Here is a 24,932-nt window from a genome sequence, read left to right on the forward strand (position 1 = left end):
TGTGTGTGTGTGTGTGTGTGTGTGTGTGTGTGTGTGTGTGTGTGTGTTTGCAGTTTTTATATGAAACAGTCTTATCTTCCATCCTGGCCTCAAACTCATAATGTTCCTATCCTATCTCCTAGATGCCAGGCAGGAATGCATTAATATAGCGCCATACCTGGCTATGGCTTATTTTCAATGTGATTATAAAAATGCTGATATGATCTAGCAAGAAGCTTCAACCCAGCTTATCTTTTTCTATTCCAAAATGCCATAAAAATGCATCTAATTAATAAAAATAGAAATTAGTGTACTTCATTGTTTAATGTTGTTTCCTTACTGAATGTGGTTTTAGTTGCTTCTGAGGCACTAAATCTCACCCAGCAGACTCCAGGTTGAACTAGTAAACGTAAATCTTCATGCATTAAGAATCAGCTCCAGTTGTCTCCCTTCTGTTCCAGCTCTCAGCACCATCTCCATGGTATAATGCATAGCTGTGAAAGGATGGGGAAATGCGCTGAAATCATCTTAGAAGTAAACGATCCACAGGACATGTTTTCCTAGCCATTGAAACCTTCTTATATTGAAACCCAGTGACAGTGAAACTAGATCTCCTGTGATTTAAGTACCATCTGGTTGTGCTCATGACTTTGAAGCTGTTATCTCCACATAAAATTTCAGAGTCCTCTACTTTTTTTTTCACCAAACTATCCATTTTTAAGCCACAAATATTTTTCCATCTCTTTCAGATTTTATCTAAAAGTATATTTTAACAGTATTTTTAAAAAGTTCTTAAACAATAACAGTTTATCTTGATGGATGGCATGCTGTGTTTTCTCATTTTATTTTAATTAGCCATTGTGGAACCAAATTCCCTTTTGTTTTAGTCTTTGGAATATTGTTTAATTATTGTTATCATGCCAGATATCTTAAAGGTTATTTTACCAATACAGTTTCATTTAACATAACCCATATGGAATCAATAGTCTAGTTTCCTAAAGTGAATGCTTGGAAAATCTTACATTCATATGTTAAGAGTACACATCCTTTCCTCATTAGTTGGAAAGCACGGGGATTTTGGCACAGGTTCTGTGTAGAAGCATTGTGCAGCTTTTATATGGATTTTGTTTTTAGCCTTTGATGACACTGTTTAGAATAGGAAGTATCTAATAAGTAAAGCATTTTGTCTCAAGTGCTGCCAGTGTGTTTAATATATGCCTGGAGGTCTGAAACACTATCTTCTTCACTACAGTAATACGCAGTTAATTCTCTGAAAGCAGAAGGTCGAACTTTTAAAAGGGACGCAAAGTACATTTTCAAACAGAATAATTCAAAACATATGGAACAGGGGACCAGAGTTATGTACAGTTGGTTTTTATGGTTTAATCATGATCATGTTAATGCACACCAGTAGCTAATTAAAGAAAACTTTTATTGTCCATTTAAATAAGTTAGGTAAAGAGTGGAAGAGCTGATGTGGCAGAGCTGCCCCGAGATGTAACACACCGCACTCACCCAGAGCACACAGGGACTATTATTTTTGAAAATTTATTAGTTGCCTTGAGCAGTAACAAAGCAAAAGTTGTCTTCGGAGTGATTACATTGTGAACTTTTTGTTTTCCTCAGAGGAATGGTTAATTTTGTGATTCCCAAGTTTAGGACCTAACACATATAATGAATCATAAAGTGGTCTTAACAATAGACCAGATCTTCTGCAACAGGATGGATAAATCCGCAGTGAGATAGAGACAGATTGAATTTTCAAACATGTCTCAACGTCCACCTTATTGTGGTGCTAAAATACTATGGAAGCTTAGAAAAATGGAGGAAACCCAGACTTTTAACTAGAGTTCCCATAAGGATTAGTTTTCTAATACTGAGAAAATTTTAGCTCTTTTTTTTTTTTTTTTTTTTTTTTTTTTTCCAGTGAGAGCAAGTATTTTATCTCTGGATCACTGATTGAAATTCATTCTGTTCCATAGTGAATAGAATTAGCTGCCATGCGTATTCTGTTCATTGACCCATGTGACACTAACTTTTCTTACCTTTCCCTAGAGTATGGGTGTTTTGTGTTTTCATTTTAACACCTATAGGAAGATTTAATATACTTGTTCTAAGGGAAAAAAACTTAAATCTGTAAGTTGGAAGCAAATTCTGCAGGCATGAAAACTGCAGTTTTGGGTATTAAATTGTGGCCAACTTTCCTGATTTAGAGAACAAAAATACCATATGAAGCTAGAGCTCTTTTTTGAGATTTGTCGTGGAACCCAACCTTCAGATTCACTTAAATTCTATAAAAATTCAGTTTATCGTGCCTCAAAATATGAACAATAATTCTGGATTATGTAAGTATTTAATTATATTACTAGTTGGCAATGTATTTGGGGGCATATTTGAAATTTTTGACAGAATGACACAAATCTTTAAAATTAAGCTGTTATCGTGAGAATAAGTAACTATTTTTACTTAGTTCTTAAATTGAGTCTATTTGTTCATGAATTCCAAGATACTAACAAGGTGTTTTCTTTTACTCACAAACTGCCAGCTTTTTTTCTCATGAACCTAATGAGTAATCTCCTTAAGCCTCAGTTTGTAGCAATACTCTTTCCTCAAAAGATGATAGCCTTTAGGAGAGACAATGTATATGACGTGCTAACAATGTGTAACAAATGATAAGCACACCTGCTCACAGTGCTGAGACAGAGTATAGTGTGAGAAATCAAACTGTGGAAGAAGACAGTTGAGCAGCACTCAGAAGGATTGCAACTTTTTATGGAAAGGGGGTTCTCTTAACTTATCCTGTTTAAAGTGCATTATTCTTGTACATCCATCTCATTCAGTGCTGTATTTTAGCCTTGCATATCAATCTGCAGTGTGAGGAGGTCCATCCAGTGACTAAGAGGGTTGCTTACTGTGTGCTCAGCTCACAGTATGGAGAATGCACAGCTGTGAAGACTTAGTGCATGAGTCTGTGAAGGGCATTGCAGAGCTCAGTATTTTTAAGTCTTCATACACGTGCAATCGTGTCTCGACAAACATTGCATCAGTCTCCTAAGTGATTTATTTTCAATTATTAGTATATGAAGAACAATAATCACTGCATATTTATGGATCCTCTTCAGTGTGTTGAGGACATATTCCTACTTACGCAATGATAGAGATCATTCCATCTAGGAGTTCTTTATCTGGTAAATGTGAGAGACCTTTAGCAGCTGCCTAGTTTGGGGGATTCTCTGTGTGCCAGGCACTGATACTTTATGAGGCAGACTGCATTTTCAAATCTTCGCAGTTACCCAAAGCCCTATAATTGGAGAGTGTTGAACTTGGTCTCAGGTTTGTCTGACTCCAAAGCCTATATACAATTATACATCACTATAACTTATCTCTAGGAATACTCTGAGACAAATGTGTACCATTAAACGCTGTTACAGTTGTATGAATGTATAACAGGCTAGCTGGTGTAGCCTGCTGTCCATTTCGTGTGTGTGTGTGTGTGTGTGTGTGTGTTATAGCCATTGTTTTGGGGTCACAATTAACCAAACAACATAAGAGAAAATAATACAATCAAGAAAGGTAGTAAATAGAAAATGTAGAAGGCTGTGGTTACAAAAGTATTGTTTACCATAAGCCTTTTGTAAGCAGGAATACACACTAAAATAGGATACAGGGAAGAAAATAAGCGTTCTCTCCTTTGAAAGCCTCCATGTAGCCACAAGGTCATCTGCTAGACAAGCCCTAGAGTCATTGTTAGTCATCAGGCTGGTAGAAGACAAACCAGTGACTTAGAGCTAGAGGCATTTCTCTATTTAGTTGTTTCCCAGCCTTCCTTGCTTCCTTTCACCCCAGGAAACAGTGAAAATAGTGGTGTATTCACTTCATCAAGTATTATATACTGTGTGACACATTACAATGTATACTATACTATACTTTTATATAACTGGCAATACAGTAGGCTTCTTTACACTCGTGTCATATAAATGTGAAAAATCCTTTGTAATATGACATTAGCATAGCCAGGACATCACAACAACTTTTCAGTCTCATAATTTTGTGGTAACTCGGGTGTATATGTAGTCCATCATCTAATCATATTCTTCTAACATTATCTGACATTAATATTGCAGAAAATTTTAGTACGACATAATTTATGCTCTGGTAGAATTGTGTGAAGTACTCAAATCACCAAGAAGGGAAAGTTTTGATGGATGATTCTGCCAACTGTTGCTAACTGGGTGAAGTACTCTGGTCAGGCAAGAACAGTTTGAACATACTGACTTCAAGGCAAGAGCACAGTTTGGACAGACTGACTACAGAAAGCATGGTGCCCTTTAAGAGTAGGGGTACAATGTTTTGTTTCAAATAGGTAAAGTTTTTGTGTTTCTTAGTTCTGTAGAATCAAGATACATATTATTGGAAAACCTTTCATAAGTGCTTCCTTGTTCAATTTGATTACTTAGTTACTTAACACTTTCACAATGAGTCTTTGACAACAGCTTACAGTAATTTGTAGCATTTGGCAAAATATTTTTAACCCGTCAAATTAGAATCTAATAACTTATAAATATAACATTTAGGAGTTGCACTGTCCTTTAGGAATATTTCTCTGTTCCAAGTTTTTTTGGATCCTAGTGTAGTTCTTTTGGAAAGTCATTTAGAAATACACAGTAACTTGACAGATTTTCATACTTTTTACCTTGTAATTTAACTTTTTAGAACTTGTCCTAATTTTTTTTTATTATTTCTCATAGATGCTTCTTGAAATAGAGGCTTAAAAGCCCAAATTTATAATTATGTAGGAATCACTGAAAAAAATTAGTCCTAGCAGTAAATGAAATGCTATGCAGCTTTTTTTCCAGGTTCTTTTAAAATAGTGCTCATGAGGCTAAGACAGAGAGAAACCAAGACTGACTGTGTGACTGTGTATGTTCAAGGCCAGCTTGGCTGCATAGAGAGCTCACAGCAAGTGTAGGCTACATAGCAAGACCCTGCCACAGAAATAAATCAACTTATAAGGATAATGCCTTGTCTAGAAATGGTTTCAAATTTGTTTCTTTAATATGATTATAACCACAAAAGGGTCTGAGTACAGGGTAAGAAAAAAACTGGAAATGAATGTGTTAAATAATACTGTTAATGATACTTGCTAATGCAGTGGGAATAAGAAAGGTTTGTTTTTCTCTCTTATTTTTATGGATTTCATATGTTTTTATGGATTAGTCTGTATCACTTCAAAGAAAAGCAAATGAAATGCCCAGTGCCCTCTTGGTAGTTAGGAGATCCCAGAAGGAAAAGCAGGAGGTTTCAGAGGAACTACATTCATCTGCTGCCACCAACTTGTCATTTCTTCTCCACAGGAAGTAATTGGTGGAAAATGTTAGGGGAAATCTACCCTTCGAGGCTTTCCTTACTGAATCATTGACTTGATGATAACATTGACCCTCCTTCCAAGACCTGTTGTAGGAAAAGAAAAATTAACATCTTTTTAAAATCATGCATGTATTTCAATTAGATGATTTTTGCCCTTCAACGTCTGAACTTCTTATATATTTCCTCTTTTTTAACTGTCCTAAACCATATAAATGAGTCTTCTAAAAAGGATTTAAAACACAATATAACCTGCACCCATGTGGAATCTATGTTCACCAATGGTAACCTTGATTGGTAGCTAGAATTATTTATTGCATTATTTGGAGGATTACTGTGAGACTCCTAAAATCACTATTAGGGGGGACATTTTTAATGCATGATATGTTATATTAATATAAAGTAAGAAATATTGACACTCAGTAGTTAATGGAGGAAATGCACATTTGATTTGTTCTCAAGAATTTCTTGGCGTGATATAAGTAGCCCAAATATGTGATCTCAGTTGTTGGCAGTTTAAGGCATAAGGATTGCTGTAAATTTCAGGCCAGTCTGAGCAACATAGAGAGTTCCAAGCTAGCCTAGGCTAAGAAGCAAGACCCTTTTTTAAAAACATAAAGAAGAAAAAAAAAAGGGAGAAAGAGAGAGAGAGAGAAAGAAAGAAAGAAAATCTCTTGGATTATGAGGGGATTTTTTTTTTTTCTTGAAAATGGGCATTCACGTATTATGGCTTTAAGTTATACTAGATTCATTTTAAGTTCCTCTAAACAGCATGTTTATATATATAATATCATTCATGTAGTGACACTTGATGCATAACTGCTTTGACATATTTACTTGCTTTTTTTTTTTGTAGATCTCTAAACAAGAACAGAAAAAAATGGATACATTTGATGGAGGCATAGCTGAAACCTCTTCGCGTTACAGTGGTGCTCAGGACAGTGGAATTGGTAGTGACAGCGTTAAAATCCGCATTGTGCAAATAGAGCAGTACAGTGGTGCCAGTCAGCACCGAATAGCCCGCCCCTCACACCAGTCGTCAATTGTGAAAAATCTTAACTTCATTCCCTTCGACATATTTATTACTGCAAGCAGGATCTCACTCATGACGTATTCCTCTGTGGCCTTACCCAAATTCAAATTACCAGGACAGAAGGAAGATGGGAAAGCAGTAAAGAATTCTTTAAATCTCCAAGTTGTAGCTAAGCCTAACCAGGCATGCATTTCCATGGTGACTGGTGAAGATCTCTTAGGCAGTAACACTACCTTTTCTTCCAGGAAGAAAATAAGGCTTCTCTCCCTTGAAAGTCTCCATGCATCCACACGATCATCTGCTAGGCAAGCCCTTGGAGTCACTGTTGTTCGGCAGCCTGGCCGAAGAGGAACCGGTGATTTAGAACTAGATCCATTTCTTTATTTAGTTGTATCCCAGCCTTCCTTGCTTCTGAGTTGTCACCACAGAAAACAGAGAATGGAAATATCTGTCTTTGATGCTATGCTTAAAGGTGTAGCCTCTGACTACAAATGTACAGGTAAGAGCCATGAAATATACTTGGGTATAGTTAACACTACTGTGTTGTAAGTTTTTTTCCAGTTTCAAGATTTGTCAAATGAAAAACAGCTGACAGACCAGGCACACCTTCTCTTCTCTACACAGTAGGTTAACTACATGTCTGTAGTCAAGTTGAATTTAATAAAATGTTGGGGAAGTGTATCAGTGTTTAACAAGAGTATTCTCACCGTGCCTCTGAATATTTAATCCTTTCCCTCAGTAGTTGTATGAAACAGGCTTTTTCTTGCATATAAAGGTACTTGCAATTTCTAGTGTTTGCGAATCATAGCTATTAGTGCCGGTGGACCATAGGCAGACCATCCATGTTAGTATAGTTGTTCAAAAAAAAAAAAAAAAGAAGAAGCTTATTGTAGTGTTTATCTAATCATCTCACTATAATTTATTCAATGAAGAAAGATTATCAAAGTAGACCCCTTTAAGGGCATGTATACCTTTATTAAAAAGTGCTTACTAATGGTGCTGGTTATTAGCATTTGTAGCCCCACCCATGCCTATCTTAGAAACCAAGAGCATCTTATAGTATCATAACCATATAGAACTTCTGAAATTTGTTGAGACTAGGAAGATAAGCTGTTCATACCTAAGATGTATAAATAGTAACAAATAGATACAGGGAAAATGGAACCAAATAGAATATGAGAGACCTTTTTCCAAATTAGAGATTTGGCAGCAAGCAGTGGAAAGTAGTGAATAGCTAGCTCTCTGACTCGGGACTTGGAGAAGAACCTAGCAAACACATGATAGGCTGATATGTTGCGCTCACACTTAATGGATGGAAGTATTATATGGAAGCCAGCAGTGAGGCATTTGGAGAGCTAGTTTGATCTGAATCAATTCTTGGCATTAAAGAGAGAGGCTGAATCAATTATTTTATGATTGATACAACAAAAGCAACTTCAGTACATGAAGGATTTTTAGCTCATGGTTCAAGGGGATATATATATCACAGCAAAGACAACATGAGCCACACCAGATGACAGTCATATTATATTCACAGTCAACGGGCAGAAGATGGATGCTGGTACTCCGTGTATTTCCTCCCCTCCCTCTTTTTATTTTTACTTTATCCCTTTTTAAATTTTATTTGAAACCCCAGTCTAGTACCTCTCCTATTAAAGATGTATCTTCCCTTCTCAGTTAAACCTCTTGAAAGTCCTCACAATAACACCCACTAGATGATTCCAGATCCACTCAGGTTGACAATGAGGATTGAACATCGCAGCCATTTTACACAGCACATTACTGGAAAACAGGCAGCAGGGTTAACATGAAGAATCAGGCTAAGGGTGTGAGACAAAAGCCTCTTGCCAGGACTGCTTACTGCTCTCTCCTGAAAGGGTTCTTTTTCTCATAGTCTTAAGCTAGCAGTTCATACTAGGCTTCTAAAAGTACTCACCTCTAAGGAACTTTTAAACCACTAGCAGTTTAAATCAGCCATGCTGAGTATTTATAGCATGGATATTGGCAAATGCTATCAAACATTTCTACTATTGTGAGAACCATTTGTTAACATTACCTGGTAGCTGTAGCCTTCCTTATTATGATGAATTAGTAGAACTTGTTATATGATCTGATGACTTCTGCCTACTTAAGTGATACCTCTTTATGATTCTGATTATCATTGAGCTGTGACATGGTACGAGATTAGAGGAGTAAATCTTAATTCCCAGTACCTCTTTAAAGTCATTTAGCTACAATTTCTTACATAGGTAGGTATCTTCAGTGGCTCTGTTAAGAGGCAAGAGGTAATGGGAATGACAGGGAAGAATAGGAGCTGGGGAGAAGCTATGGCCACTTCCTAAACTTGCATTGTAAATATGCCAAAATCAAATCTTGGAAGATTGCTTTCTTTGCTTACTTCAAGCTCATGGTGTGTGTGTGTGCGTGTGTGTGTGTGTGTGTGTGTGCATACACACACATATACATATATTTAGCTGAGGAAACCAATTCTTTAGCTAAGGTGAGCAGATGAGAACCAACAATGATGGGTTTCAATTTCCCAAATATATAGAAATACATTTGACTTAATCTATTTTGTTAGTATATTCCTAAATCACATGCCTATGTCGTTTTCTCTAAATATGTATTCAGTGACATTATAAGAGATCAAGCAAAGATACTCATTTGGATGATAATATCTTCTTAGGTTAAAAGAATAAGGAAAAGAGAAGGTATTTCTTGCTTGGGTTCTTGATGGGTTATGGAACCAAATTTCAGCAGATGAAGCTTCAGGATGGGCCAACATTAGAGTGGAGTAACCTTCTGTAGAAAGCCTCCTACAGAGTTTTCTGTCAGTGCCTTCCTCAGGATCTACTTAAACTCTTATATGATCCAAACACAGTAATTCTTGGTTATTATGAAATGTTACCAGTAGAGTATGTAGTTTACAAGATCATGTTTCTTAAAAATGTGGTAAGCACTTTGAAGAAATGTGTTAGAAAACCAAAAATGTAAGTTAAAAAAAAAACACAAATGATTAAAAAAAAAACTGTCACTAAATACTAAGAATTATACTGTTTAAAATACAGTCAATGAGGAATACAATGATTCATATTACAGATGGAAAAACGAGGAAGGTAAAGCTTAGAGAAGTAATTGCCCAAAGTTACAGCTATATCAGGAAACAGCTACAATGTAAAATCCAGGATTTAGAAGGACATCACAATCTTGAACATCTATACCCCAAATACAAGAGTGCCTACATTCATAAAGGAAACATTATTAAACATTATTAAAGCTTAAAACACACATTGATCCCAATACCTTAATAGTGGGAGACTTCAACACTCGACTCTCACCAAGGGTCAGATCATCTGGACAGAAGCGAAATAGGGGAATAATGATGTTTACAGAGGTCCTAAGGTACCTAATAGATGTCTACAGAACTTTTCACCCAAACAAAAAAGAATTTACCTTCTTTTCAACACCTCGTGGAACCTTCTCAAAAATTGACCATATAGTCTGGCAGAAAGCAAGCCTCAACAGTTACAAGAAGATCTCCTTTATATCCTATCAGACCACCATGGCCTAAATCTAGACTTCAACAACAATAGAAATAACAAAAAGCCTACATACATATGGAAACTAAACAACTCTCTACTCAATGACACCTTGGTCAAGGAATAAATGAAAAAAGAAATTAGAGACTTAAGAAAATTCAATGAAAATAAAGGCACAACTTAACCCAAACTTATGGGACACAATGAAAGAAGTGCTAAGAGGAAAGTTCATAGCACTAAGTGCCTCTAGAATGAAGTTTGAAACATCTCATACAAGCAACTTAAAAGCCCTAGGAAAAAAAGAAGCAGACACACCCAAGAGAAATAGATGATTGGAAATAACAAACTCAGAGCCAAAATCAATGAATTAGAAACAATTCAAAGAATCAATGAGACCAAGAGTTGGTTCTCTGAGAAAATCAACAAGATAGATAAACCCTTAGCTAAACTAACTAAAAGGCAGAGAGAAACCATCCAAATCAGAATCAGAAAGGAAAAGGGGGACATAATAACAGACACTGAGGAACCCTCCTCCATTGCTGGTGGGAAAGTAAACTTGTACAACCACTTTGGAAATCAATCTGGTGCTTTCTCAGACAATTAGGAAGAGTGTTTCCTCAAGATCCAGCTATACCACTCCTAGATATATATCCAAAAGATGCTCAACTGTACAACAGGGACATTTGCTCAACTATGTTTATAGCAGCTTTATTTGTAATAGCCAGAAGCTGGAAACAGTACAGATGCCCCTCAGATGAGGAGTGGATACAGAAATTGTGGTACATCTACAGAATGGAATATTGTTCTTTGATTTAAAAAAAAAAAAAACAAGGAAATCATGAAATTTTCAGGGAAGTGGTGGGAACTGGAAAAGATCATCCTGAGTGAGTTATCCCAGAAGCAGAAAGACACACAGGGTATATACTCACTCATAAGTGGTTATTAGACATATAATATAGGATAAACATACTAAAATCTGTATACCTAAGGAAGCTAATCAGGAAGGAGGACTCTGGGTAAGATGCTCAATCTCCATTCAGAAAGGCAAAGAGGATGGCCATCAAAGGAGGGAGAAAACGGAACAGTATAGGAGGCTACCACAGAGGGCCTCCAAAAGGCCTCACCCTGCTGGGTACTGAGGCAGATGCTGAGACTCATTGCCAAACTTTGGGCAGAGTGCAGAGTCTTATGAAAGAAGTGGGAGATAGTAAGACCTGGAGAGGACAGGAACTCCACAAAGACATCAACAGATCAAACAATTCTGGGCCCAGGAGTCTTTTCTGAGATTCATTCACCAGCCAAGAACCACTCATGGAGATGGCCTGGATCCCCTGCACAGAGGTAGCCTATGGCAGTTCAGTGTCCAAGTGGGTTCCATAGTAATGGGGACAGGGACTGTCTCTGACAGGGACTGATTGGTCTGCTCTTTGATCACCTTCCCCTGAGAGGGGAGCAGCCTTACCAGGCTACAGAAGACAATACAGCCACTGATAGACCTGATAGAGCAGGATCAGAGGGAAGAGGAGGAGGACCTCCCTCATCAGTACACTGGGAGAGGGACATGGGTAGGGAAGAGGGAGGGTAGGATTGGAAGGGGAGGAGGGAGGGAGCTACAGGGGGATACAAAGTGAATAAACTGTAATTAATAAAAATAATTTAAAAAGAAAAATAAATAAATTAAAATGAAACAAGTAAAAGAACCAATAAAAATAAAAATCACAAACACACAAACAAAAACCATGATTTATTCAAAACCATGATTTATTCAACTTGTACATCTAAACTTCCTACCTCTAGGGACCCTGAGACGAGAACTGTGAAGCCATTGTCTTGATCAGACTTTCTCTATTCAGGTTATACAAATGGTTCCCTTCAAAGTTTTAACTAGTGAACTTGTCAATTAAATGTGTTCAATGATGTTGTATAATATAACATGTCTTCACAATGTGACTAACCTGGCTTCACCTTCTGGTGCTATCACAGGATGGAGAACTGATAGGGCAATTTTGATGGAAAGATAATTTATCCGTAATTCTAAGGAACTATTGCAAATAATTTCTAGCATTAAGTCTAGTAAGTAGGAGGCCCAAATAAATGTTTTCTATTACTGCTTTTACCATTTTTATATGGGAGAAAGTTTACTAAACTAGAAAGCATTAAATTGGAATCTTATCAACCCTGGCATTAACTGGCAGCTAACTTATGTAGGAACTTCACTTCCTTATGTTTTTGTTACCTTATCTACTAAATGTGATGACTACAAAAGATATCAACAAGAATAATTAATGTCAGGGCTATAAAGTTTGTCATTTTGTAATCTAGACTTCATCTCCCTACCATTACCTTTTCAAAACTATAACTTATAATTAACTTATACATCTTTAGCAAGAAGCCACAAAGATGTTAGGTTAAAAACTGAAGGCAAGCATTTTACTAATTTAAAACTATTGTTGGCTTTTAAGATTTGAATTTTCTTTGATACACCAAAAAACACTAATCAGTTTTTTCAGTGTTTTAAGTAGTTTTTATTAAATATTAATGAAATTGTCTTTCAAAACCAGACTTTGGAAATTTGTTTTCATAGTCCACTTGAAATGTTGGCTGACCTGATCAACTCTTGTTACCAGTTTAGTTATCCACATAGAGTTTATATGATGCTTTCTTACATCCATCCCTAAAAGAAACCTGTTCTGTGTGAACTAGTCTGTGGAAGTCCTAAGATAATAATTTTATAGATAAGAAAACATGTGTGTGGCTATTATGTTAAAGTTCATAGGTGTAGAAACATAGGGAAGAGTAAGATGGAAGTGGCTAGTTCTATTATTGAGTTCTAAACCTAAGTAGTCCTTATTATCTATAAATTGGAAGAGTGAAATGGGTTGTCAAAATGAAACTAAGCTAAGAAAATTATCAGTTAACCTTACTTTTTGAGGAAGCTGAACAACAACCCAAGTTATGTTTCCCTAAACCTGTTTTACTATGATGGCACTTTAATAAAATGTCCAGCAACCAACACTGGCCAAGAGTTCCATGTACCATGTCCTGGAGCCACTATTGTAAATGTGGATTTTTAAGAATAGCCATGCTTTCTTTCATGTAAGTGCCCCATTCAGAATGCCAAATATTTTCATGGTCATTTGCATGCAGTAATCTAAGAAATATTTCAAAGAGATTTTGAAAACCAATTGTATTTAACCAGCCTCAAGTTGTGCAACTCTGATATATAATAAATAACTTGAAACAGAAGAAAAAAAAGAAAAGTTCAAAAGCAGCAAAAGTTAAAAATGAAAGAAGAAACTGGTTGTGTCTTTCTACATTGCTCATAGTTTTAAAATATTTAAATTAATATTTTACTAATAAAATAGCCAGGCAAAAGCAAATTTAGCATATATATTAATGCTGGTTGGTTTTTTTTCAACTTAATACAAACCTAGACATTCCTGGGAAGAGTAAATTTCAGTTGAGGAATTGCTTCCATCAGGCAGGCCTTTGGGCGTGTCTCTAGGGCATTTTCTTAGTTGCTAATTGATATACTTGTAGTTCTTAAGGAGATATTGTTTGATCCTGGAAGGCCATTTTTTATTTATTTACTTAGTTTTTGAACTAAAAAACTTTTGATTATAAAATAATTAAGTGCATTGTTGCTTGTTTATTGATTTCTACATGTGCTCATGTATGTCATATATTTGTGTGAATGTATATGTATGTATGTATGTATATATGTGTGTGTGAATCTATACGTGTATAGCCTTTATATGAGGAGAAAAAAGTGAAGAAATTTTGTTTCACTCTTTTTAAATTTAATTTTATGTATATATTTATTTATTTCAATTTATTCACTTTGTATCCTGGCTGCCGCCCCCTCCCTTGTCTCTTCGCAGTCCTGCCCTCCCTCCCTCTTCTCCCCTATTCTCTTTCCCTAGTGCTGCGATAGGGGAGGACCTCCTCCCCTTCTATCTGACCCTAGCCTATGAGGTCTCATCAAGGCTGCCTGCATCATCTTCCTCTGTGGCTTGGCAGGGGGTGGGGAGATGATCAAAGAGCTAGCCACTTAGTTCATGTCAGAGATAACCCCTGTACCCCTTACTAGGAAACCCACTTGGAAACTGAGCAGCCAATGGGTTTCCTTTGAACAGGGATTCTATGTTTTTTCCATGCATGGTCCTTAGTTGGAGTATCAGTCTCTGCAGGACCCCCTGGGCCCAGGTATTTTGGCTCTGTTGTTCTCCCTGTGGAGTTCCTGTCCCCTCCAGGTCTTTTTATCATCTTCTTCTTCTTCTTCTTCTTCTTCTTCTTCTTCTTCTTCTTCTTCTTCTTCTTCTTCTTCTTCTTCTTCTTCTTCTTCTTCCTCTTCTTCCTCTTCTTCCTCTTCTTCCTCTTCTTCCTCTTCTTCCTCTTCTTCCTCTTCTTCCTCTTCTTCCTCCTCTTCCTCTTCCTCCTCCTCCTCCTCCTCCTCCTTCTTCTTCTTCTTCCATAAAGATTCTGGCACTCTGCCCACAGTTTGGCTATGTGTCTTAGTATCTCTTTTGATAGATACCCTGGTGGATAGAGGCTTTCAGAGGTCCTCTGTGGAAGGCTACTGTCCTATTCCTTATCCTATTCCTATTCCTACTTCCGATGTCTATCCTGTTTACCCTTTTGAATGAGAATTAAGCCACTCTCCCTTATCTCTTCAACATATTTCTTGAATTCCTAGCTAGAGCAGTAAGACAACTAAAGGAGATCAAAGGGATATAAATCCAAAAGGAAGAAGTCAAAGTATCTCTATTCACAGATGATATGATAGTATACAAGAGTGACCCCAAAATTCTACCAGAGAACTTCTTCAGCTGATAAACACTTTCAGCAGAGTGGCTGGATACAAAATTAACTCAAAAAAATCAGAAGCCCTCCTGTATACCAAAGACAAATGGGGGGGGGGCCGGGAGGAAGGGCTGGAGAGATGGCTCAGCAGTTAAGAGCACTTGCTAGCTGCAATTCCAGAGGATCAGAGTTCAATTCCCAGCATCTACATGGCAGCTCACAACTGTCTGTAGCTCCAGTTCCTGGGGATCCAACACCTTCACACAGATAAATATGCAAGCAAAACTCCAATGCATATAAAATAAAAAGTAACTAAAACTTAAAAAAAAAAAAAAAAACAGGCTGAGAAAGAAATTTGGGAAACAACACCTTCACAATAGCCACAAATAACATAAAATACCTTGGTATAACTCTAACCAAGCAAGTGAAAGACCTATATGAAAAACAAAAATAAACAAAAAACACCTCAAGTCTCTGAAGACATTGTTTCACTCTTTTGAAGGTCCTGTTATGTTTAGATGATACCTAGGAACCTGCCACAGAGGGCCTCTGAAAGCCTCTGCCCTGCAGACTATCAAAGCAGATGCTGAGCCTGATGACCAACTGTTGGGCAGAGTGAATGGAATTTTATGTAAGAAGTGGGAAATAGCAAGAGCTGGAGAGGACAGGAACTCCAAAAGGAGAGCAACAGACAAGAAAATTTGAACACAGGGAACTTCCCAGAGACTCATACTCCAAACAAGGACTATTCATGGAGATAACCTAGAACCCCTGCACAGATGTACCCCATGGCAGTTCAGTATCCAAGTGGGTTCCATAGTAATGGGAAGAGGGACTGCCTCTGACATAATCTGATTGGCCTGCTCTTTGATCACCTCCCCCTGAGGGTGGAGCAGCCTTACCAGGCCACAGAAGATGACAATGCAGCCACTCCTGATGAGATCTGATAGACTAAGATCAGAAGGAAGGAGAGAAGGATCCCCTCTATCAGTGGACTTGGAGGGGGTTATGCGTGAAGAAGGGGGAGGGAGGGTGGGGTCGGGAGGGGCTTATTGGGGGATACAAAGTGAATAAAGTGTAATCTTTAAAAAAAAAAAAAAGAAAAAAGTTAAAAATAAATAAATAAATATGGAACACTAAAAACAAAACAACAACAAAAAAAGCTCTAGCAAGGACTTCCAGAACTATGTTGAAGAGATATGGAGAGAGTGGGCAGCCTTGCCTTGTCCCTGATTTCAGTGGGAAAGGCTCTACCCTGCAGGGTAGCAGAGCAGATGCTGAGACTTTGCCAAACTTTGGGCAGAGTGCAGGGAATCTTATGAAAGAAGGGGGAGATAGTAAGACATGGAGAGGACAGGAACTCCACTAGGAGAGCAACTGAACCAAAAAATCTGGGCAAAGGGGTCTTTTCCGAGACTGATACTCCAACCAAGGACCATTTATGGAGTTAACCTAGAACCCCTGCCCAGATGTAGCCCACGGCAGTTCAGTGTTCAGTTCAGTGTTCAGTAATGGGAAGAGGGACTGTCTCTGACATGAACTGATTGGCCTGCTCTTTGATCACTTCTCTCTGAGGGTGGAGCAGCCTTATCAGGCCACAGAGGAAGACAATGCAGCCAGTCCTGATGAGACCTGATAGATTAGGATCAGAAGGAAAGGGAGGAGGACCTCCCCATCAGTGGACTTGGGGAGGGACATGGTGCAGAAGGGAGGGGAAGAGGGAGGAAGCTACTGGGGGGGATACAAAGTGAATAAACTGTAATTTAACACTAATAATAATAATGTTAATGCTACTGCGGTTGCTTTTATTATTTTGTCACTACCTTTTAAGTCTATTTAAAATAGTGATTGTAATTAGCTAAAAAATATTCATGTCTCTCTCATTAAAGCTATTGTGCAACATGAAATGTTTCAATTACGTCAGTTGGCTGCAGTGCTATTTCAATAGGCCTGCAGAAAATGTGCCAAGGACATTTGAGTAAACCATCTAGTTTCTTACACCTCGTAAATCATATCATAATTTCACTGAGTCATTATAGCATTATGAAAAGGATTGAATTACATATGTCTTTAGAATATAAGGTTGTTAACATCACTTGAAAGGCTTAGAATTAACCTGTGACTTTAATGTCACAAGGATCAAAACTTAACATTTATCTGAAATTTTCTTGCTGGTCTGTAACATGAAGTGAAACTGTTTCCCACACTTTGGCAAATAAGTAGATTCCTTAAAAGCATTCCTTAAAAGGTATTGAAAAAGCATATGAGAAATGACCCAGTCATAGAGGAGAATTAATAATATATGATGAACTGTATTGGAAAGAAAAATCACAAAACTTGACTTTTTATCTTAGTTCTGATACCCAGGCTGTTTCATGCAGCAATTAGATTTTTGGTTATTTAATTTCCTTTATCAGTGAAAATCATACACTAATATCTGTTCTGTATGCTTTTGTACATTTTAACTTTGCTTAGAACAGGAATGTTTGTGGTTAGAATAAAGTTCATCTTCCTTGGAAGTATAAGTACTTTTCATTAAATAGGAGAGTAAGCACCAGTGTTTACTCGTACTGAATTTTAATCAAATGTTATTCTATGAAATATTTGAAACTCATGCCATAATTTAACATGAAAGCAACCCATTAGGGAAGAGATTTAGCATATCAAAGAAAGAACAAAGCGAAACAAAATAAATGTCAAAAGTAATCCATTGAATTGCTGTTACATGTGTTATCCTCTGGTTAGCAGCAGGTTAGTAGGAAGAACCAAGTTCTTTCCAGCAAATTGTGGAAGATTTATTTCTAAAAGTAAGAACCAAGGACACTTTAATCCTATCCCTTTCTCATTCCTGTAGGATACAGAAGAACAGAGCATGAGCAAAAGTGTGCTTACATATCTGTGCAGATGCCTGGGTAGCAAAATGAGCTGCTGCTCACCTGGGATCCAGTGTGGTTCAGAATTGAGTTCCTGATTATTTTCTCTCCAGACATTGAATTATTAACGACATATTCTTGACCTCTGTTCCTTCACAATTTAATTTTCAGGCATTATAGGGGCCACATAGACTACATTTGATTCTTTAGCTTTTTAAAAGTCAAGAGGAAAGGTTATCCATTAAACTATAAATCATAAAACAAATACAGAAGCACATGAAAGCTTACGATATTATCTATTTGGTTTTCTTTTCCACGTCCAGTGGTTAAGAGATGCCTGGCCTTTCAATTGCAGGAACTTGCATTCTGTATACTGTGCACAGTGAAAGTCAGATACAGTTGACTTTGGAGCTTCACCATCTTCAGTCTCATAGAGAGGCACATGGACCCAGTATATAGGCCCTCCACGGTGATTTCCATTAAATTATCTATAATCTCTGTCAACAATACTTTTTAAGTTTGTGTTTGGGGGATGTATTTTGCCTTCAAGTATGTATATGTGCCACATGAATGTCTGGTTGGTACTCATGGAGATTAGAAAAGGAACTTGAGTTAGAGACGGTTGTGTGCCACCATGTGGACTGTGGAAACCACTTTGCTTCCCTGAGTTGCAAGTGCTCTAAAGCCACCATTGCATCCATTCTTGACTGGGCCTAAAAAATACTAAGGTAAAAGATTGTCTTTTGTCAAGGATTCAGAGAAGTATGGTGGTTGTGAGGTCCCTCAGTCCCATAAAAAAGAATCTTTTAAGTGTATCCCAAGTAATATAACATCTAAGATATTTTATCATACTGCACTTTGGCTAGCTGTGAAGTTAGCATGTTTTTTAAATTTTTTTATTTATTACAATTTATTCACTTTGTATCCCAGCTGTAGCCCCCTTCCAAATCCCCTCCCAATCTTGCCTTCCCTTGCTCCTCTCCTCGAAGTCCACTGATAGGGGAGGTCCTCCTCCCCTTCCATTTGACCCTAGCCTATCAGGTCTCATCGGGACTGGCTGCATTGTCTTCCTTTAAGACCTGGCAAGGCTGCACCTCCCTCCCCCCTCAGGGAAAGGTGATCAAAGAGCTGGGCCTTGAGTTCATGCCAGAGACATGGGAACCTACTTACTAGGGAACCTACTTAGACACTGATCTGTCATGGGCTACATATGAGCAGGGGTTCTAGGTTATCTTCATGAATGGTTCTTGGTTGAAGTATCAGTCTCAGAAAAGACCCCTGGGCCCAGATTTTTTGGTTTCATTGGTCACCTTGTGGAGCTCCAGTCCTCTCCAGATCTTTCTGTCTCCCCTTTCTTTCATAAGATTCCCTGCACTCTGCCCTAAATTTGACTATGTATCTCAGCATCTGTTTTATTACCCTGCTGAGTAGAGTCTTTCAGAGGCCCACTCTAGTAGGCTCCTATCTTGTTCCTTGCTTCACCCTCTTCCAATATCTACCTGTTTGGCTTTCTAAATGAAGATTGATCATCTTACCCAGGGACCTCCTTCTTGCTTAGTTTCTTTAGGTGTACAGATTTTAGTATTTTTATCCTATATTTTATGTCTAATAGCCACTTAAAAGTGAGTATATACCGTGTGTGTCTTTCTGGGATACCTCATTCAGGATGATCTTTTCTAGTTCCCACCATTTGCCTGCAAATTTTAGGATTTCTTTGTTTTTCATTGCTGAGTAGTATTCCATTGTGTAAATATACCACAATTTCTGTATCCATTCTTCTGTTGATGGACATCTGGGTTGTTTCCAGGTTCTGGCTATTACAAATAAAGCTGCTGCGAACATGGTTGAGCAAATGTCCTTGTTGTATAGTTGAGCATATTTTGGATATGTGCCTAGGAGTGGAATAGCTGCATCATGAGGTAGCACTATTCCTAATTGTCTGAGAAAATACCAGATTGATTTCCAGAGTGGTTGTACAAGTTTACATTCCCACCAGCAGTGGAGGAGGGTTCCCCTTTCTCTACATCCTTTCCAGCATGTGTTGTAGCATTTTTTTTAAGGAAGCTTTATCTTTTAAAAAAAAAAAAATTCTATGGAATTGAAATGTTGCTATACTTACTAAAATTCATGGACTGTATCAGTTTCTTCTTTACATCTACCCAGACCCTGTTCTTTTTATCATCATCATCATCATTATTATTTATTACAATTTATTCACTTTGTTTCCCAGCTCCAGCCCCCTCCCTCATCTCCTCCTGATCCTGTCTTTCCTTCCTCTTCCCCCACTATGTCCCTCCCCTAGTCCACTGGGCCTCTGAATGATGCTACCCTGCAGGGTACTGAAGCAGATGCTGAGATTCATAGCCAAACTTTGGGCAGAGTGCAGGGAATCTTATGGAAGAAGAGGGAAGTAGAAAGACATGGAAGAGACAGACCCTGTTCTTTTAGTTCAGAAAATTGAAAGCTGAGCTGTTTGGCTTGAAGATTATTTACCTCCTTGATGCATATGTAAGCGATATACTTAAGGGATGAGGATGAGTGTACAGGCATAATTTTGTTAACCATCAGAAATAGAACAGAAGGAAATTGTCAGGCCTGTTGTGTTTAATAGGGATGTAAAATGTGTTGGTTATTCGAATCCTTGGTGAGTGATTTTATTTTTAAATTAAGTAGCTTTTTTATATGCTACAAGTGGGTAACTTCTACTGGTGAAGTTTCTGTTTCTTTCTTTTTTATTATATTCCTCTTATTTTAATTGGCGGCAAAGAAAATTAAACTAAATGGAATAGAAAACTGAAAGGAATACTATATACATTGTTGTAGTTTTAATAAGAAGGGCGCCGAAAGGCTTATCTATTTGGATACTTATTTATCACAGGGTGGCACTATTTAAAAAGAACTAGGAGGTGTATCCTTGGAAGAAGTCTGTAACTGGGAGTGAGCTTTGAGGTTTCAAAAAACCAAGCCAGTCCCAGAGTCTGTCTGTCTGTCCGTCCGCCTCTCTCTGTCTCTCTCTGTCTCTTTCTCTCTCTCTCTCTCTGCCTGTTGATCAGGATGTAGTACTCTTAGTGCTGCTCCAGTACCTGCCTTTATGCCACCATACTTCCTGCCATGCTAAAAATGGACTAAACCTCTAAAACTACAACCAATCATAAGACACATACCTTGAAGACATAGGGGTGTGTTTGGATACCAAAACCATTGCAACATGTGTAGGAACCATAGATGGTTGGACAGTTACTTCATATAACTTGCTTATAACATGTTTGGGCTGGATTGCTTATGTACTATGATGGATTGCTGTTGTGCATGCTCAGCTTTATGGATTGGTATGTCAGTAGAGGTGATACTCTGTTATACTGTTTCCATTTACCTGCTTAGGGAATATAGAGGGTCCTTACCTTAAAAACAAACAGGGAAAGACCGTTAAAATGAGCTACAGCAGAACTCTATTGCATATCATAGTTAACTTAGCACACATATCCACATAGACTCAAGTCTTGTGGTGATAATATTGTCAACTTGACAGAATCTAAAATCACCTACAAAACAAACTTCTAGGCGTGATTGTGAAGATAAGTTAATTTTGGGGCTTGCCCATGAGGGAATTTCTGCATCAGATTAATTAAGATCAAAAGTTATTCCCTACCTGTGGACAGTACCATCCCATGAGCTGGGCTGAATAAAAAGGACAAAGTGAGCTGAGCACCAGTAGCATTGACTTCTCTCTGCTTCAGGATCAACTGCCTCAATCTCTCGCCACTAGGAATAATTCACCCTGATGTACTGTACCCTGGAACTGGGAGCTAAAATACACCCTTCCACAGGTTCTTTTTCTTGGGGTTTCTGTCACCTCAAGAAGGAAAATAATTGATACGGGTTCCTTAAGAAAATTGCACCAGTGTAATCAAGACGTTGCAACTCTAGTTATTTGTAGCTGCTATAGTAAAAGGTGTTGCTTGTAACTGCCAGACTAATTTCTTTTCTGGTATTGCTTAACCAGTGGTGAAAGTCATCATTTGGAGAAAAGAAGTGAGGGTGAGGACAGAGATGATACTGTTTTTGAGTCCCACTGTAGATCTTTATAAAATAGATAGTAACTTTGAAATAAATAGATTTTTTTAAATCAAATTCATTACTCATAAAATTCAAAATTCATTACTCAAAATGCATTAAAGGGCTAGGAAAGAGCTGATAAATGAGAGTGCTTGCTGCTTTTTCAGAGGACTAGAGTTCTGTTGTTTCCAGCATCCACATCAGGAAGCTGTAACTACAGCTCCATGGGATCCAATGCCTTCTTCCAGTATCCACAGACATGCACACACACACACACACACACACACACACACACAAAGCAGTAAGTATGTAGGTGGGTGGTGGGTGGATGGAAGTATTAAGTGTTTGTCTCTATGATAGAAAGCATTTAGAAGAGCCTACTATTTGGTGCCTGGGCCCCATCTTGTGTTCAATATCGTGTCACTTTGAAGGAGAAAACAACACTGAGATCTGTGGCAAAAAGAAGTATATTTCCCTTTAGGATCTGTGTGAAAATTCAACTTTGTTGGGATAAAAATACACCTTCTGCCCTCTGCTAGAACAAAACAGAATAATTAATAAAGCTTTTTAAATGGTATTATTTAGCCATTTTACATGAGTTTAACAAACACATTTTTGATAAGTAGGAGATTTCAAAGACCTTTTGGATATTTATCTCTGCATCTATTTTGAATCATCTATTCTGAATTATGTTGTGTTTTGTACAAGCCAAATAGGAGCCAAAGATACACTTACTGTGACTATCTGTTAAGAATTTAAAATTACAGCAGCACTTTTCAAGATGGCTGTCCTCAGGTTCAGTGGAAGCATTCCCAAGAAGCTAAGAGAAGTTCCAGTTTCTCTAAAGGAGAGCAAAGCTATCTACCAGCACAGACATGCCTCCCTGATCAACCTTTTTGATTGCCATGGTTTTGTTTAAGCAGGGACTGGCTTTTAATTTCATAGGTATTGAAGGGAGGCTTTCTGAGTTGTTCTCTTTGGCTATTTTAGAATGATAGAATAAAGTATTTTCTTTTACAAGTGCTTCCAAAAAGAAAAGTAAATATTACAACTTTGTCGCTAACTTTCTCTGCCTAGTTAGGCATGAATAAAGTCTATGACTATGAGCAGTATATCACTTTTTCTGCCCCATTCCCCACCCATGGTTTCTCATAAAGAACAACTTTCCCTAGTTTCTTAGGCTTGGAGACAAGAAGTTAAATGCACTCATCTACACCAGCAGTTTAGCCATGTTGGGAGCTTCTAGTGCTGGACCAAATGAGTGTTTACTACATATGAAGAAGCCTGGGGGAGGCTCCCAATACGAAACAGCTGTCTCTGTCTGTCACTCTGTTCATATGATCTTTACAAGCGCCTTTAATCTTAGTTTATCTGGTGCTTTCCCAGGTATATTGACCTTGAAGAATGTATCTTACTGTCTGGTCCTGATGATAGAACTTACGACAAATTAAATCAAAGACAGCACTCAGAAAGGCCAGACATCATCTTCCTCATCATACTTAGAGCATGAGGTGACTGTTAGAGTTTAACATTTTTCAAGAATTCTAAGATACCTTTATATGAAACTGGAGATGCTTACTAAGACTCAGAAAGGACATAATGCCAGTCCTATTCTATGTTCAGTAACCATCAGCTCTGAACTTACATGCTTTGGATGTTTCTAAGTTCAATTATTCTGTCAATCTTATAAGTTCACACACACTTTTTTATTTTAATTTTTATTAATTACAATTTATTCACTCTCTATTCCCCCTGTAGCTTCCTCCCTCCTCCCCACAATCCCAACCTCCTTTCCCCTTCTCCACCCATGCCCCTCCCCAAGTCTACTGATAGGGGGCATCTTCCTCCCCTTCCTTCTGAACCTAGTCTATTAGGTCTCATCAGGAGTGGCTCCATTGTCTTCCTCTGTGGCCTGGTAAGACTGCCCCCCCTCTTCAGGGGGAGGTAATCAAAGAGCAGGCCAATCAGTTCATGTCAAAGACAGTCCATGTTCCCATTACTATGGAACCCACTTGGACACTGAACTGCCATGGGCTACATCTGTGCAAGGGTTCTAGGTTATCTCATATACACTTTTAAGCCTACTTATCCAAACATTTTGTTAAGAAGTAGTCACCAAAGTGCTGGTTTCCTTGGTTAGATTTTCTAGACTTTTATGGTTGCTTTAATTCCTCATTCCTCTGCTCTTACCCTTTCTCATCAGTTTACTGTCTCTCCTGCTTACTCAGAGCCCTGTGATTACCTTAGAGCTGATTTCTTGCCAGGGTTCAAGGTGGCTAATCTCTCTGACTTCTGCCCTCAGAGGCACCTGCACAAAACCTTTCCATCCTGGAAAACACTCAGACACATCTTCAGAATTAGCTTTCCTTTTCCATTCCTGATAGCTTTTTAATTTCCTTGGTTAAAAGTCCTATTTTGTCCTCCTTTCTGAATGACTTACAGTTCCTTATATCAGCATGTGCTTAAGCTTGTCTAGAACAATCATCTTCTAGTACTTAAAAAATAGGCCACATATTTTGGTGAGTACCTTTAATCTCAGCAGCCAGGAGGTAGAGGCAGGCAGATCAGGCAAGTCTGGTCCACCTAGTGAGTTCTTGGCCAGTTCAAGCTGTGACCCTGTCACCACATCTGCTTTGTATGTGGAAGGAGAGAGGGGAATCATATTTGTATTTACTAACCCTCTTTCCTTTTTCTCTGATGTATTAACTGAATAGTGTACTTTGGTGGTCTTTTATAGTACTGTATAAAATGTACTCTGTTCTTTTTGTCACTGGCATAGTATTCCATGCAGTGTTTATAATGTTGTCACAACCTATTTTACTTTTCTTTAAATGGATTTTTCCTGAATTTTTATAGTTTCAAATTATTCTGGACTCAACTTCCTTGAACATTAATCTATGTATTTTTAAGTGTTTCTGTAAAACTATAGAGGTCTATAGATGTCATTTCTGATTCCAAGAAGATGATACTTAGAAATTTGATGGAAATTTCTCTGGTGTCTCCCATCTAGTCAAAAACTTTACATGTTTAGTCATACCTACCACCTATGGGAGTAGCCATTTCCCCTCCATCACCCACACATAACATATTAGTAATCTTTTAACTATTTCAATTAAGGAAAATTTGTATTCCTCATTTTAACTTGTATATCCTTGGTGAACAGTAAAGATGAGAAGATTTTTCTGTTTATTTTAAGTACTCCAGAAAAATTAAACAGTGAAGATTAAAAAAGAAAAAAAAATGTTTCCCAAAAACCCTAGGAATAGATTCATAATTACCTAACAA

The 24,932-nt window shown here is 37.8% G+C and overlaps 1 protein-coding gene across 1 annotated transcript in view; it reads left to right on the plus strand.

Annotated features, from left to right (window-relative positions):
• Nucleotides 1-24,932, plus strand: part of Vps13b (vacuolar protein sorting 13 homolog B) — a 563,330-nt gene that overhangs the window by 353,144 nt on the left and 185,254 nt on the right. Inside the window, exon 29 of the mRNA XM_055622389.1 lies at nt 6,206-6,875. Coding sequence (XP_055478364.1) covers nt 6,206-6,875 — 670 coding nt within the window. The remainder of the gene's footprint in view (nt 1-6,205; nt 6,876-24,932) is intronic.

Source organism: Psammomys obesus, unplaced genomic scaffold (genome assembly GCF_907164565.1).
Source record: "Psammomys obesus unplaced genomic scaffold, mPsaObe1.curated_primary_1811, whole genome shotgun sequence".
NCBI classification, from domain to species: domain Eukaryota; kingdom Metazoa; phylum Chordata; class Mammalia; order Rodentia; family Muridae; genus Psammomys; species Psammomys obesus.